Source organism: Tursiops truncatus, chromosome 15 (assembly GCF_011762595.2).
Source record: "Tursiops truncatus isolate mTurTru1 chromosome 15, mTurTru1.mat.Y, whole genome shotgun sequence".
Taxonomy (NCBI): Eukaryota; Metazoa; Chordata; class Mammalia; order Artiodactyla; family Delphinidae; genus Tursiops; species Tursiops truncatus.
In genome coordinates, this window is record NC_047048.1 from 49,750,252 (window position 1) to 49,768,199 (window position 17,948).

The 17,948-nt window shown below is 44.3% G+C and overlaps 1 protein-coding gene across 1 annotated transcript in view; it reads right to left on the bottom strand.

Annotated features, from left to right (window-relative positions):
- Positions 1-17,948, bottom strand: part of SLX4IP (SLX4 interacting protein) — a 197,214-nt gene that overhangs the window by 75,787 nt on the left and 103,479 nt on the right. Inside the window, 1 exon segment of the mRNA XM_073792660.1 lies at positions 4,065-4,154. Within this exon segment, the coding sequence (XP_073648761.1) occupies positions 4,065-4,154 (90 nt within the window).

Here is a 17,948-nt window from a genome sequence, read left to right on the forward strand (position 1 = left end):
GGAGTCTGATTTTCTTCTCATACTTGTTGATGATACTGTATATGCTTTTGTGAAAACTGTACTTTGTTCACCTATTCATGGTAAAAATAATTTAACTTCTTATATTGCTCAAAAGTAGACTAATATTTATTAGGCAACAGAAACACAGGGCATCCCATATGACTAGCAAATTTCTGGAGCTAACATTTTATGTATCGGTGTTATTGATAAAAAGAAAAACAAAACTTTAAAAGTCCAACCACACAATGGGATGACACTGCCCATTCCAGCTACACTACCAGAAGAATGTTACTTGATGTAGGGAAAGGAAAAAATTGCCCACAAATCTAAATGTCTTAACTGAGATTAAGAACTGATGCGTAAGGATGGGTAATTCTGGTTCAGTTCCCAAGGACTCTGCAGAAGGCTCAGAGTTTCCAGGTCACCTCAAACCTGTTTCACTGGTTTCTGGCAATGCCATCTCAGGTTGATCTCTTAGAATCTTCATAAATTAAAATGAGGACAGAGTTGTAAGCTGCTTCAAAGGGCAACGAGAGCCAAACTTTTCTTTTGTTGCAGATACGTGTACTCCTCAAACAGTACAGAGAACCCTTGACTTAATTGACAAACATGAGTTTCTTGATAAAATACAAACACTGGTCTCCTCTCTCCTGCTCTCATTTTGCAGCCCAGAGATGCAGTGCCTTGTGGAATACAGCCGTATTCGTTTACAGTTAGGGTTTTGGCATTGTTCACGCAACAGAAAGGCAGCCTTGTCTCATACTGTTGTTTTAACAATTAAAGAATTTTGCTTCACATGCAGGGTTCAACGATGACTGAGCTAGAAAATATGTGAAAGACATACATGGAAACAAGGATTGTTAAAATTTGGCCATAAATGCCCTATAAGGCCAGAACTAAAAATAGTATGACAAAAATAAAGCCAAGGCCCATACACACAAACTCTCTCCCTAGAGTTACAGGGCTTTCCTTCCATGAGAAAGGTTTGACAAATGGAAGGTAGATATTGTGTGCTGTGGTTGAGATACCCTAGTAAGTGACCACACTGCACTTGGCGAAGTGTTCTCTTCAGAACCAGAGCAAGGCAAGAAAAGACAAATTCCCAGCTAAACTGGAGGGGGGGCAAGAAGACCAGGTCCCAGTCAAGGAGCAAGAGAGAGATGCGCCCAACATCTCCAGGCTAACAGGGGTTCATGTGTGCTTCCCCAGGTTTACAAACGGAACAGTTTGAGTTCAACTGTTTGGGTACAAAGACTACTCATGCTGGACTCAAAATAAACACATGTTTAATACATGTAATTAGTTCCTTTTCCTGAAAAGGAACTGGATATTCTTAAGACTTTCACTATGCAAAGCGACTGTTAAAATGCAATCAAACTGATAGCTCATGAAATCCCAGTCTTGAGATAATCTAATGATTAAGAAAAGATGAAAGCATTGGGACACTGAACATAGGCTAAAGTCATATCCTCAACTAGCTTTTCTCCTTTCACACACACACACACACACACACACACACACACACACACACACACACACACACAAATTATCCCAGAGCGATTTTAATGTCAGTGAACACACTTCGAAGGAACAACTTCAGTAAAAGCCACAAACTATCTACTTTGCTTTGAGAGGAAAACTCAGCTTGCTGGCACTGCATCGGAGCTCTGCAGGTCTAATCGTGCTCTGAGCATCTTGCTAAGTCACGCCCTGCTGCCCGGACATAGGTACGAGGTGGAGCAGCACAGTTGCTTGTGGCACCCTGGAAAATTCTAGCCTTATGCTTTGGCTAGGAAGTGAGTCACATACCCACAGATTTATTGTAAAGCCTTCCAAATCAACTGAATCTTGGCAAAATTGACTAAATATCAACAAAAAGTGTCTAAGGCCGCGGTGGCAGAGCTGGGAGAGAATAGAGGAAAATGGAATGGTGGATTCTAGGATGCTGTTTATGTAAGTCAAACTTTTTGGGTGGGGTCCCCTGGGGTGCATATTAGTCACTTTGGGGAAACGAATTAACTGTTTTGAATCATAGGGACAGGTGTTGAGAAGCCAAATCTTGGAATGACATGAAGGTGAGTTGTAGAAGGAGATGCTGGCCCGTCAAACGTTAAGGCCTGAAGAGTAGGGTTCACGGCTATTTACCTGAACGAAGATCCCATCATATAGAATCTTGCGCCTTCTCGCTCCAGCTTCAGGCCATTGGGTATCCTTCGCAAAATGAGGACAACAGAGTCCTGATGATACTATTATCTCCTGACCGAAAATGTATCACTTATAAATTTTCTTTTGGGAGTTTTCTTTTCTAGTTATCTCCAAAAGCTGACTGAAAACAGTTATCACAGTAAAGGCGTAAAAAAGTGGTATAAAAAAGTACCACTATCACTAGTTTCTTCTCCATATACTACCTTTTAATAAAATGTATTTTTATTTCTAGCTCTAAAAAGCTATTGTGACCAACAAATATCATGGAAGACACCAAGGGCTCTAACATTTGGAAAGTTATGTGAAAGCCACAGGCTCGCTGTCCTGCTCTCCTGTAAGCAGGGATCTGGAGAAGGGAGCCAAGCATGTGATGAGAGCTAGAGGCACCTTCTCACCACCCTCTGCCACAGCGGCACTTGGGTGGGACCTCGGAAACTGAGAGCTGGGAGTGACTCAGCCAGGGTCTGGGAGAACCCCTTCATCTGCAGAGGAGGAGGCTGGGGCCCCAGGAGTTCCAACATCACCACCCTGTCACATGACCACTTCCTTTACTGACTGAGCATCAGCTTAGTGACTGGCCACGGCGAGAAGAGGGCCGTGATGAACCATCTCTACACTTTGTCAAAGGATCACAGGGTGCAGAAGAGGATTTCAGACCAGTGAGAAAGACCAGCTTTGTGTCAACACCACACCTGCTCCAGGTGCTCAGTCCATCCTTTACGGCCAGTCAGGATTACAGTCCCTGCTTACCTGGAAAAGTCACTTTAACTTCTTTTTTTTTTTATTATTTTTTTTCTTTTGCGGTACGCGGGCCTCTCACTGTTGTGGCCTCTCCCGCTGCGGAGCACAGGCTCCGGACGCGCAGGCTCAGTGGCCATGGCTTACGGGCCCAGCCGCTCTGCGGCATGTGGGATCTTCCTGGACCGGGGCACGAACCCGTGTCCCCTGCATCGGCAGGCAGACTCTCAACCACTGCACCACCAGGGAAGCCCCAACCTCTTCTTTTTTTAATACAAAGAACCCTTTCCCCCAAACAAAGAGGTAGGAAATTTCTGGTTTAAATACTAGAATAGCAAAGGAAATAGATGTGTCAGTTTCCAAAGAAACAGCAACAACAAAAAAGCAGGTGTATGTCTGTTGTGGGGAACACAACTGTTTTTCAAGGATTAAATAGCACTCAAGATTTATTGTCCACTAATGAAAATGAAAGCTGGAAGAAGAGCTAATATTCTTTTAAAAGCTCCTTGCATTTAAAATAGTGAAAAGTTTTAAGGAGAGCACAGGGAACTATATTCAGTATCATGTAATAGGACTTCCCTGGTGGAGCAGTGGTTAAGACTCCGCCTGCCAAGCAGGGGACATGGGTTCGATCCCTGGTCCAAGAAGATCCCACATGCCGCGGAGCAGCCAAGCCCGTGCACCACAACTACTGAGCCTGCGCTTTAGAGCCCGCGTGCTGCAACTACTGAAGCCCGAGTGCCACAACTACTGAAGCCCATGCTCCTAGAGCCTGTGCTCTGCAACAAGAGAAGCCACTGCAATGAGAAGCCCATGCACCGCAACGAAGAGTAGCCCCCGCTTGCCGCAACTAGAGAAAGCCTGCACACAGCAACAAAGACCCAATGCAGCCAAAAAGAAAAAAAAAAAAGAACTAATTCCACTACTAATGAAATAAACAACTCCTGAATGAATTTATTTAAAAAATATCACGTAATAACCTATAACGGAAAAGAATCTGAAAAAGAATACGTGTGTGTGTGTGTGTTTGTATGTATAACTGAATCACTTTGCTGTACAACTGAAACACCGTAAATCAACTATACTTCAATTTTAAAAAATAGTGAAAAGTTTTCTGGTACCTCTTTCTTCTGTTCAGAAAACCAGCTGGTATCTTTGTTTGAACCTCGCGGAGATATATGAAGATCCACCAGGACAGCAAAATTCCCACACTGAAAGACATTAATGGCAGAGTTAGCTTACGCCCAGCAAACAATGAGAGAAAATCTCACAAATTCCTATGTGGTTGCTCATGATGAAACGGCAACAAAGTTCACTACTGGACAGAAACGTTAATATGGGGCGGGGTAAAACTCATAACCCGATGCTTTTTGCAAGTTTATAAGTTATGCTAGAAATGCTAGGGAGAGATTTAATTTCAATCAGGATAGGAAAGACAAAATATCTATCTCTGGGCCGCACCTTCAAGGAGGATGCCCAGAAATCTGGCAGCAGTTGGAAGGCTATTAAACACTGAGAAAAGTTAAATAGGTCAGTACGAGGTAGGCTCCAGAAAAGAATGAGTCCGTGGACGGCCAGGGGAATTCTTTCTTCCAGATAGGCGAGAACAGACAGAAGTTACTGCATTTTTAGACAGACAAAAGGATTGGCTGGAACCGTACATCTTGGACTAGAACTAGAAGCACGGACAAACGAAAAAGAACCAAAGAGCAGAAGGCAGATGCTGAATGACAGTTATGAAAACTACATGAGTTTTATTAAAATATGCTACAAAGCCTGTCTCCTTTCTTATTTGATAGGCTAGTGCTGTCTAGCATTTTGGAAAAAATGGAAATCTTCTCTATCTGCACTGTTCAATAGGGAAGCCAATAGCCTTATGTGGTTACTGTGCACTTGAAATGTGGCTATTGTGACTGAGAAGCTGAACTTTTAATTTTATTTAATTTCAAGCTAATTTAAACAGCCACATGTAGCTAGAAGCTCTGCAGCATGGCTACAGACCTTGTAAAAACGTGTAGCTTCATAAACCCTTATACCGTATGAGTAAAGTAATCTGAGAATCTCAAGATAACTGTGGATGAACTAACTTAGAAAAGCACCGTGGGTTGCTTTATGGCCAGCAGGGAAAGTCATTTTTGTACCTCTTTGGCTAAACAATTTTTTTTTTTTAATTCTGTGCTATAATTCAGTGGTGAAAAAAAATTTTTTTTCAACAAACGGTGTGAGAATACCAGATATAATATGGAAACAAAATGAAACTCGACACCTACCTCACACCATACACAGAAACTGATTTGAGATGAATCACAGAACTAAATGTAAAAAATCAAATCTATCTTCCCAAACTTGGGGTAGAAAAAGATTTCTTAGACAGGATCCAGAAAGCACTAATTATAAAAGAAAATATCAGCACGCTGGACTTGATCAAAATTTAAAACTTCTGCTCATCAAAAGACACCATTAATAAAATGGATATTTTAAATGCCATAGACTGGGAGAAAATATTCATAAATGCACGTGTCAGACAAAAGGACTGGTGTCCAAAATATGTAAAAAATGCTTCTACAAATTGACGTTAAGAAAACAAAACACAAGCTTGAACAGACACTTCACAATTAAGAAAAACAACTGGTGAATAGGCACATGAAAAAAAGTGTACAACATCATCGCTTATCAAGCAAATACAAATTAACACTGCCAAGAGATACAACTACAATGACTGCAGTGAAAAAGACTGATGCACACCAAATGTTGGTAAGGATGGGGAGTGACCCAAACTCACACACTGCTCGTGGCAATGGAAAATGGTTCAACCACCCTGGCAAATGTTTGTCAGTTTCCTACAGTTAAACACATATTTATTTTACCATCTGAGCCAGCAATTCCACCTCAGGTATTTACCCGCGAGAGATGAAACATATGTGCACACAAAGAAATGTACACAAATGTGTGTGGATGTTTTATTTGCAAGAATCGAAATGGAAGACAACCCGAAAGTCTCTCACCAGGAGAACAAACAAATTGTGGTATATTCATGCAATGGAACCCTCCTCACCAAACTACTGATCCGCTCAACACGGACTAATATCAATATCATTGCACTGAGCAAAGCCAGGCTAAAATACATACTGCATGATTCCATTTATATAAAGTTCTAGAAAAGCAAAATTAAATCTATGGTCAAAGAAATCAGCACAGTGATTGCTCAGGGAGAAATTGACTGGGGAATGTTCTATGTCTTGTTATACAATTAAGATCAGTTCGTTTCCCTGTATATATGTTACATATCAATAATAAATGATTTTTTAAGTACTGTGTAAAAATATACTCATATTTGTTGACATATATTTAAAATGTAAGTATTATGTCCTTGAAAATGTGTGGGTATTTTGGGGGAGAACAAAGTGAACTTCCCTGGGTAATAAATCATAAAGTATAATGAAAAAGGGTCTCCTACAATGTCCAACAGTGCAATGTCACCCACAGAACTACAGTTTAGTGAGCTGCAACCAGCATTTTATTTTAATGAAAGAGAAATGGGATTAAAAAAAAAAATCAATGTGTCACACGGTAAAGTTAAGTCTTGTTTTGTGAAACTTAGGTATGAGTGTACTGAGTTATGATATAAAGCCTATTTCTCACTGTGGGTTGTGGTCAAAAATGTTTGAAAACCATATTCAAATACACTGTTATTTTAAAAGTTTCTTCCATGTTGATTATCGATTTAACCTTTAAGGAGTATGCTGCCACCAGGTGGAGGTCTCATGTCACAACTACAGGATCTTAGCCAGGGATTATTAACCTTTCATGTGCCATGGATCTCTTTGTTGTGAAGCTGATGAAACCTGTGCATAATAATGTTTTTAAATGCATGGAGACACAATGCATAGGAGTAAAAAGAAAGCCAATTATACTGAAGTACAGTTACCCATATTAAAAAAATATTGTAATATAGTAATGGATGTACTTGTTCAATAAGGCATTGGATCTTGTCACACAGTAGTGGATCTAAAAACTACTATAAATCCAAAGTAGTGATAAGCATAAATGACATTTTCAGATGTCTGCCACAATTATAATGCAATATAAAAAGAGCTGTGATTTCTAATGGTAACAAACATTGCTAATACTATTGTGTTCTGAATATTTCATTCATAATAAAAACAAAATTTATTAGAACTTGGTCAAAGTAAAGATGCAACTTTTTTCCCATCCAAGTTCACTGACCCTCTGAATTCTCTCACAGGCCTGTTGAGGCTCCAGGGATCCTAGAACAAGAGCCCCTCCAAAGAGGTGAGACATGCCTCATACACATTCTACTGGGTTTCCTGTGGGTGTTCCACCCTGACTGTTCAGTCAAACCAAGTTCTCTGCTACCCCTTTGTCATTAGCAAAGATGATTTTTTAAATTAAAAAAAAATAGTGACGTTTGAACAACCTGAACTGATACTATGTAATAGTATCCTAAAAAATTGAATGATAAGGTCCAATTTGGTATTTTTTCATCATTTTAGCTCTGATCACAAAGAAACTAGTCTGTTTGATTATAAGAAGACTGATTAAAATGTCTTTTTTTTTTTTTTAAATAAATCATTGAATCTCACTCTGGTGCTCAAACCTTCCCGGGCTTCCTGCCAGACTCCCCACTCCCCAGTGGGGCTCTCCCTCTGCAGCCAGCCTTCTGAGTTTTCCAGCAAGAGCTCTCTCCAGCTCCCACAGTAATAAGAGATATTTTGCCTTTCTGAAGTTCCCTGCTCTCAAAGCTTTGCTTCTTTTCTCCCATGAGTAAACAGAAGTAAAAAAAAAAAAAAAAAAAAAGAAAGAAAAAGAACACCACCCCTGACTGCTGCTGGCAGCACAGCCCCCGCCCCTCCTGCCCCTTAATTAGGGGCCATTTCTTCTCTACTCTTCCAGGCAGAGCAGCACAGTCAGCATCACTGGGCTCTCAGGCCAGAGCTGCTCATGCTACACAGGCCGCGTTACCTCCCTCACAGCCCAGCAGCTACGAGAGGAAGCTCTGCATCCCACGCTTGGGCTGGGAACCAACCGGCTGGGGGCCAGTCCGGCTTCCTCCCCCTCCACCCAGAGGTTTCGGCCAAAAACCTGGGAGTCACCCCTAACTCCTCCCTTCCCTCACCCTCAGTCACCACGCCTGGTAGATTTGGCTTCTTCAAGAGCTAAACACACCCCTCCTCTCTGGCTCTCCAGCTCACGTCATCTCCCACTTGGAACATCAGGGCCACTTCTCGGAGTCCTGGATGAACTCCCCAGCCTCCACCAGAGCCACGCCTGCCGCAGAGGGGATGCCGAGGCTCCAAGGCTCTGATGAGGCCCACTTCCCACTGTCTCCCACTGCTCCTGGGCACATGCTCTCTGCCCTTTGCTTCCAGAGCACCTCGATGCTCCCGTGCTCAGTGGGCTCTCACACATCCTCAAACCCTCGCAGGAGTGCGGCCATCCCCATGGAGCTTTTCTGAACAGTTTGCCACTCCCTCCTCCGGATCAGCAATGCTTCCCGTGCTTATTTCTGCATTCAGTGGCTGGTCCATGTAGGGGCCTCCCTTGCCAGACTGTCAGCTCCTCAGTGGAGACAGGGTCCACACCTCAGTCCCTCTGCATCCCAGGGATCAGCACAGTGCCAGCTCACAGTAAATGCTTAATATTTAGTGGAAGGAAGGGAGGGACGAAGGGAGGGACGGAGGGAGGGAGGGAGGGAGGGAGGGAGGGAGGGAGGAAGGAAGGAAGGAAGGAGGGAAGGAAGGAAGGAAGGAAGGAAGTGGGGGGGGCAATCACAGCCTTATCTGCAAACTGGGGGCTCTGACACCACTCTGGGGACAAGGTCACTCTGACTGAGCCCAGGACACTGATGTGTCATAGAACAACTTTCTCCCTCCTTATTCTGGAGCGGCGACAACTATGCCATCACCAGTGACAACCACTCATTTTCCATATTTTGGAAAAAGGGAATTCAAGGATCCTAGGATTACCTCACCCCAAACTCACTGCCAACCAAGCATGTTGGTGATTTTTCCTATTTCTTTCCTAAGAATTCCAAAGTCGAAACTTAACTGTTACCAAGTCTTCAGGGGTGGGAGATCTTGTCCTCTAATTGTACATTAAGTGTAAAATAAAGGTGAAACTGCTACTATTTCTCATACGTGTAGCTCTCTCAGATGCAGGTTCAAAACTCTGAGTTATGTGGAAGGTTCTCCACATTCTCTCATTCGTTCGTTCATTCATTTATTCATTCCCCACTGAGTTTCACAGGAGCCCTGGGGCAGAGCTGGTGCGGGGGGGGGGGGGTGTATCAGAGCACTGCAGGCAGTGTGACTACAGTGCACACCCAAGGGAGCTGAGTGTCAACTCCCCCTGAGGGAGGCCAGGGAGGAGGGTGTGATGTTGCAGCTGAGTCCTGAGGAACAGGGTGACAAGTGGTCGAGAGAGAGGCCCAAGGAAGGAGCTCGGTATATGCTCTGAGGATGGTGGAGTCTGACGACATGGAAACAGGGCAGGAGGGCTCAGAGCACAGAGGAGCCCCGGACGGGCTGAGGGGCCAAGAAGACTGCAGGCTGGAGGGTGGAATGACCTGAGCCAGGCATCCAGGTTTAAAGCCACCACAAGAGCCCAAACGAGGTAGTAGAAGGTGATCCTGAGGTGGGGGGAAGGAGCAGATTTGAGGGATACTCAGAAGACAGAGTCAAGAGCATGTGGTTGGGTGCAGAGGGGGAGGGGCAAGGGTGACCCCAGGGCCCACGGGCAGTTTCCCCCATGCCCCGGGGCTGCCCACAGGCAGTTTCCCCCATATGGGTCTGTCGCATTGTCACTGGCATTGTACACCCACCTATTATTAAAGATTTAAGGCAGCCTGGATTAACAAGGCAAAGATTTAAAATGGGGGAATAAGTAAGAAAAACAAGGGTAAAAAGATAAAATGAAGCCAGTGCTAGGTCTCATAGGTTTGCACAAAAGCCCCACCATGTCCTAAGTCTCTGCAACAGTCTGCTCTCAGTTTGCTAGTTACCAACGTGAAAAACAAGAGGCCAGAGGCCGTCAGATGAGAACAAATTGGTGCTGAGGATAATTCAATCAATCCTGATACTCAATCTAGAAAGACATTTCTCCTGAATATCTTCATGAAAAAACATGGCAATTATCCTCCTGGAGCATCAACTTGACTCAAAGCCTCTAGCAAAATATTAAATATTTTCATACCCAAACGAACCGCATATAGGTTATAGCACAAAATTTAAAAGTCCCATGATTTTGCAAGAAAGAGCACAGTTTAAAATACTGACAGTATTCAATTTAATCCTTGTCACTAAGCTGTGAAGGAGCATGACTATTACTCGCATTTTATAGGTAAGGAAATGGAGTCAGAGACGGTAAAGGCCAAGTCCAAGATTACGCAGGCAGTGAAGGACAAACCCAGGAATCAAATCCTAATCTTTTACCCCTCAAAGCCGACTTGTGTGCACTACTTGGAAGAGATATCCCCCCCGTGGAAGGCCCCTCGGGACTCATTTCCTGACCCCACGTGGAGGCACGTTTAAGGCTGCCTGGCCTGGAACCCCCTCCACTCTACTTGGGAACTGACCTCCTGTCCCCTCTAAGGTGAGTGATGGCAGCTGCGCGGGCCCACCCCATCGGTGCCTGGTGATGGAACCAAGGATTCTGAACGGGGTCCCGCAGCTCCCTTCCCTGGGCTGAAGCGAGGCCCTGAGGGCTCAGATCCTAAAGCTGCCACTGGGGTAGGTACGCTGCTGGAGAAGAGTGCAGCATGGAGGTGAAAGCCCCACTGCAGAGAGAGTGGGGCGAGAGGGCTGTGGGGAGAAAGAAGGAGGAGAAGGGTGACACGTCACGCCAAAGGTGGGGTCGGGTGGCAGGGCAGGAAAAGAGGTCTCCTGACATGAACAGCCCCATCCAGGGAGCTCAGGCTGAAGAAAAGTCAACGCAAATAGTTTGTCAATTTCACCCCTGTTCTTCCTTAAAATACTTGCCCAAGAAATCCAAGCTTGGAGTTTACATTCGAGAAAAGAAACCAGCATACCTTCAGGATGGCATATGCCATAAACACGCAGACAGTTGGGTCAGGGGACAGGAGAATAAACAGTTAGTTGTACTATTGGAATACACGACACCCTTCATCTAATTGCAAAAACTTCCAAAGGGGAAATAAGTTGGCGATCACAACAGTTAAGATTTGCTGAGCACTTACTGTGTGCCAGGCCCTGCATCAAGCCCTCTCAGTGCATTACTGTATTTATTGTGCCCCGGAGAGGCAGAAACAACTACCACTCACCATTCTGGAGACACTGAGAAGCTCAAGAGCTCTCCCTCTCTCTCATCAAAGATCCCTGGTGATCATGGCTGGGTTTTGTTTGGAGTGGTGCCTGCCAACCTGGCAATACTCGTCAGAACAGGTAGGAGGAACACTCTATATTCTTAGTCACAGAACGGGACACAGCCTGAAGTCGAGAGCACAGTACACAGAGAGGGCCTGGAGAAAGCCTTCTGCTGACCAACAGGAGAATGGCCTAGCAAAGGGAGTCCAAGGCCGTGATCTCTTCCGGTGACACCCCAGTTTAGGAGGGGTTTCCCACCTCCCCTCTCTGGGTGTCAGTCTCCCTCTTTGTAAAATGACACAACTAGGTCTCCTTCAAGGTGCCTTATGCTCTAAGATCCCATCTCTTAGGGTTTTGATTTGCAACCATTTGCCTGGACTCCATTGGCCAATGTCACGTCTGCCCTCCTGTAAAGCTTCTGAAAGAGCCACCCTGAGTCTGGCACCTGGTACCATCCTCCATTGGTTCACAATGGGCCCTGCAAGCACAGCAGGCAAGTCCACCGTCGTTTTGGAATAGACAACAGGAGAGCACATGTCCTGCTGGGCTGACCTCTGTGGGCAGGATTTAGTCTTGGCAACCAATGACAGAAAATACCAGTCTCATGGCTAGAAATCACGGTATAAACCACAGGAAATGGAGAAGCTCAGTGGAGTTGGCTGAGGGAAAAATCTTAGCAACCAACGAGCTCTTCCCCCCAGAGCACTCTCTGACCAGATGCAGGCGAGACTGCGCTCTTCTCTGCCGCCACAGCATTTTATTTACGCTCCTGTTGTGGGACTCCCTTATAGGCTGTCCGCACAGGACTGCATGCTTCCTGGCTCCCGAGGGCTGCTTGCGAGAAGGGGCTGCTTTCCGTTACCTTTGGCTTATCAATGCCTAGTACTGGGCCTGGCACAGAGATGGCCGGGAAGAGTGTTTGTTCAATAAATGAAAATAATACATCAGTGATGAAAATTACTTAAGTGTCAGCCCTGTTCTCTCTCTAGGAGGGATTACCACCCTCTCACCTGCACCTTGTCCTCAGAACAGAATCAAGCTCATGGTTTACAACTAAGGTTGCCTCATACATGCACAGAACACTATCACCCGGGAAAACGGGCAGAGGTGGCCACTGCTGCACGCTAGATGGTTAGCGTCCGATCTTGCAATCAAACCCTGGCTGACTATATGAATCCAGACCCATTAGAAGGAACCTACATAGGGCTTCCTTGGTTGCAAATGGATGGCTAGTGCTTTGAGGTCAAGTTTTTCTGGTTGAAAGGGAAGCAGGAAAGGGTGTGACTTTTCTCAAGTGGAAAGGAATCAGGAGGGGAGGGAGTTTCTCTCTGTTTGGTTTCTGCTCTGGGACATTTGACTACAGGTCAGGGATGTACACCTTTTCAGTCATTTGTTTGTTTTTCTTAACAGATTTATTGCTATGGTTGGGAAAAGGTTCTACACGGGCAGGGAGCAAAGGAATGAGAGAAAAAGATGTCAGACAAGCAGAGTTACTGAGTGTGATGACAACTTCTAAAAGGAGAAACAAATAGAGTCACAAGGGCTGGTGTCCTTCAGTAAGCTGTCTCTGGTCTCCTGCTCAGAAAGAGTTCTGGGTTTGTTTTTTTTTTGCCTAAAATGCTCACACAGTGCTTCACATAAGCTATGGATAGGATCTGAGAAGGGAAGCAAAGTGCTGCTGGGAATGAAGCGAAGGCCAACAAAGCGGTATTACGAAGCGATGCTTAAGTTTCCCACATGCCCCCTGGAACCTTTAAGTCGTATTCGAGGCCAAACCACAGCCTCTACAACCCATCACTGCATGAAGAGTGTAGTTAGGAACAGACTCTCAGTCACTCCCTTTGAAAGATAAGAACGGCCTTCATTTCTTTAGATACTAACCCCAGTGATTTTTCCAAAAATTATCCTTTTAAATGTAACCCCCAGGCCACTATCCCTAGGAGACTGGCCTGTGGCACATCCAGAGCATGTGAGCAGCGAGGAGTGGGGATGACGAGGGGGCAGGACAGACCTGGCGCAGCCCCCTCCCTGCGCCTCAGACCCTCAGGCCCTGGGTAAGTCCCCGCAGTGCAAAATGGGACAATAATGCAAGATGCTTCACGGAGTCGTTTTGAGGATTACATGAGAGAATTCAGGTACAAAACTTCAGCACATCCGAAGGGCTTAAGAAAGAAATATGGGTCGTTTTGTTTTGTTTCTCTCCAAAGGTAGAATTTGTTTCAAATTCCAGAGAATTTTCAATGAACTCTGAACTGTCAGTTCCATTAAGGTTGACAAATAGGTCGGGCGCAGGTTTCCCCTTGTTTCTCCTAAGAGCTAATAAATGCCTCCTAATTCTTTTCCGCTGTTTTACTCTGGCCACACGCTGCTTCTCAGAAGAACAGCAGATGGCTTGTAATCACACCAGATTACAACGAGCCCTCCTGCCACACATTTCTGCAACAGAGAACATGAAAGGAAAAGATAATCTGACAGAAATTATTCTGTACTTGTCTATAGGGAACTTGTCTTGAGAGGGTCTTAAGTGGCTAGAAAAACAAGCAACATTCACAGTTTAGCAACATTTCAGCTGCTCAGGAGCAAGTTAAGGAACAATTACGGCCAACCATCTAGGAATCTGAAAATGGAATCTGGTGGACACCAGGGGTGTTGGTCCCTACAAATTCTGCTCACAATTTTACCCAGCATCTGTCATCAAGAAGCTTTGGAATGTGGGTTTCAATTTAAATTCTAAAAATTAACACGTTAAAAAAAAAATCTTCTTTTATATTCCCAAAGAATCTTGACATTCTTCACGGTCAAGAACAAAAGAAAAGCAGTGCAGCCTATGAGTTAAAGAAATTTATGACAAATTATAAATAAATCAAACACAAATAAAAACAAAAACCCTGTAAATATTCCCTTAGTGATCAATGCTTAGAATCTGTGGATCATTCTAAAGGGTGGTGGGTCCTGGAGGGAGATTTCTTGAAAGAGGAAGGGAGATAAAAGACAGGGGGCACAATTTTCCTACCTCTCTGGGGAGCAGGGGGTAGGGAACCAAAGAATCTTTGATGAGTACTTTGGAGATTCTGGATGACTTAGAGGAATTCTGTTCGTATGGTTAATGTAAAATAATTTAAGGAAATCCCCCACGATCAGTATTTTTTCCTCTGGAATCCTCCCGTCTATGTTCAAGTATAACAAAGGGCTTGCCCAACAGAGCTGTGACAGACACCCTCTGTTCAATCCAGTTGTCATTTAATTTTCTCTGGAGTACTGATATTGTGTAGGTACTATTGATAAAGGGGGTTTACATTTGCTCTTCTAAACCGTGTAAGAGTAGTGTTTTCCAAGCCAACTTTGACAGGCCAAAGACAAGGCTACATGTAACCTTTTTCAGGAAGGCAAAGAGAATCAAAGTATATGGCTGCAACCAAAACGTCACCTCAGAGTGAGGACCTCCTAAGGCCTACTGCACCTGAAGAGTTTCCACTTCTGCAGGGCTCAGGGTTACCAACGTCTCAGAGAGGCCCAACCAAGTCAAGTGCCAGCCCTCTCTCTGCGCTTGGCCATGGTTATCATCCTGGTTCTGCCAGTTCAGGAAAGCTCTCTGTGTGTACAACCTTAAGGATATTTGTCCACTAGAGCCTGGAGATCTAGCTCTTAAAGTATCGGCAGCATCAGTATCTCCTGGAGCTTGTTTGATATGCAAATTCAGACCTACCCAATCAGAAATTTTAGGTGTGGAGTTTGGTATCCTGTGTTTTAACAAGCCCTCCAGATGATTTTGGTGCGGGTTCAAGTCTAAGAACCACTGCTGTAGGCTACTATATCTCTTTGAGGACTCCTCTGGCATGCTCCGTACAATACAGGAAATTTTAGAAAAGGAAGGGGGGAAAATCTGATTAGGTTTCATAATATACCACAAGAGAAGGCGACAGCTCACCAAAATATCTTACAATTCTAAAACCCATTAGGAAAACACATCACAATTTTACCATGATGATAAGAAAATAATTCTCTTAGAGTTGTAAGAAACTCAAAGTATGATTTTCTTTAAAAAGAAAAAACCAACACTCTCCAAAGGTAAATGTGATGTGCAGCCAGGGTTGAGAACCACAGATATAATAATGCCTCCCTAAGCATCTTAAAACTGCCCTCTGGATTAGGATGATGGCAATCCAAAGGGAAAAGGAAATCTACCTACTGGATCAAGGTAGAGCCTTAGAAGGAAATGGAAAGGAAGGAAGTTGTAAGCCCAAAACAGACAGGGAGGTCACACAACTGCACTTAAGTCCTTGAAATGAGCTCAGATCACTGGGCTCAGGGGAACCCACCCCAAAGCATAAAGAGGATGGGCTCTGCACGTGGCTTGGCCAAGGGGATGATGAGTTGCAATGAGATCCTTGAGAGGGGCAGACGACATTGCTCTTTGCAAAAGGGGGAGGAAGATAGAGTTTGCAACAGTCAACTTAATCCCTGATAGATTATTAGATAGGATCCAGAAAAAAACTAAAATTATGAAAAACTAATCTCATTTTCTTCTTTGCTGAGGTTCCTGACTGTGACAACTGGTGAAATGTGATTGACAAAGAAGACATGAACCTCAGCCAGGAATCAGGCAGACTCTCCCATGACAACCTTTTGTCCAAACCACTGCACCACAGCAGCTTTTGTCAAGGTTACCTATGACCTTCATGTAGCCAATCCAATGAACAGGTCTCAGTCCTCACATGACATGACCTCTCGGCACCATCTTAACAAAGTGGTTCATTCACTTGATCCCTGAAACCCTCGCTTCTGAGCCACTGTGCTTTCCTGGTTCTCCTCCCTCCTCACTGGCCACTCTTCCTCAGTCTCCTGTGCAGGCTCGTCCCCACTGCACCAACATCCAAACGGAGCTCAAGCCTCGACCTCTTCGTCTCCACCTACACTCCCGTTAGTCTTAAGGTTTCAGATCCTGATCGTGCCCAGTGTTTCTGCTCCAGCCTGGACCTCCTCCCAGCTCCAGATGCGCATATCCAACTGCCTATTCTACATCTCCACGTAGATGTGAAATAGACATTTACGATTTCACAAGTTCAAAACCCAAACTACTACTGTTTTACCCTCAAATGTGCTCCCAGCAGGTTTAGCTGAACTGGCTTGGTAAATGACAACTCCACACTCTTCCAGCTGTTCAGGTCAAAACCTTGGAGTCGCCTTCGATGCCTCTCCTTCTCTCATATTCTACAGCTTTTCTGTTAACAAACCCTAACAGTTCTACCTTCAAGACAGCCCTCCTGGTACACAGCAGGAGCTCAGTAGATATTAACCGGATGGATCTATGAATGCACAAATGAATCCCAGTAAAGAAAAAAACAGAAAAGTATCATCATAAAACAAACAGAAAAATTTCATCATGGGTGAAAATGACAATCAGATGGATTCATAACTAGTTCAACAACCATAACCCCCAGAGTCATTCACAGCCAAACCACAGCATGGAGGGAGATGGTGAAGAGCTCTTCCCTTGACCCTGATCTTGGTCCACACTCTTAGCAGTGACATGATAAAGGTGGACATGCCACAAAATAGATGGATGAAGTTGCACAGGAGGGGAGAGTGAATATCTGGAATAGCAAAAACGGAATCTGGCACAAATACAGGAAACAAACAAAAAATCTGGATCTCTGTGACTCAGAAAGATGAGATCAACCTAAGAAGATGGAATTTAATAAGAATATATGTAAAGGTCAACATCTGACTCCAAAACAACTAACAGCCTGAGCACAGAGGTTGTCTTGGTCAAGAGAAAGCTCTGTGAGTGGGCAGCGAAATGCTGTGGTCGATGATGGCAACGTCATTTTAGGCTGCCTCAGCAGCAGCAGCCAGAATAAGCATTATGCTGGCTATGTTCTTTAGGCATTTAGTACTCAATTAGTCTCAACATACAAACAGAGACAAACAAGCGTGTATTAGAATACGAGTAACCAGGGTAAGACCAACACTTCAAATCATGTAATGAGGATCAGGTGAAAAAAGTGGAATGATTTACCTAAAAAAGAAAACCACCAGGATAAAATAATGTTACCAGGACATTTAAAGGTGGAAGAATGATCCTTTTCAGTTCTTCAGGGCCTTAAGGGATACAGAGCAGAGAAACCCCAAGGAGACAGGTATTGCCTCCACATAAGGAAGACTTCCTGGCCGGCAGGCTTTCCAACCAGGAAATGATCTGCCATGGGAGGTGGTATGTTCACCAGCCAAGCCAGGAGATCACACTGTATTGACATAAAACACATGAAAATGGACAACGGTATAAATATTGCCTTCTTATCACAGGGCACTGGTCTAGTTGTGAGGAGTTATGAAAATGACACAGGAAAGGGTATGCTACTGACTTGCTGCATTTTATTAATTGGCCACTGCAATCATACAGTGCAACACTCGTTACTGTTTTTTGGTTTTTTAGTGTATCCCTAAGGATGTGGGCTTACTGACCTCAAGAATCTGAGAAGTTACCTTCGGAAACAATTTAACATACAAAGCATGGGCTTTTGGAATCAAGCAGGTGTGCGTCCAACCACTGGCTGTACCTTTTACTGGCCATAAAGCCTCGGGCCTTATGTCCTTAGATGTCCTTAGGATTAAATTCAAAGAGGAAAAATAGAGTACAATAGTAGTTAACAAAGAGTAGTT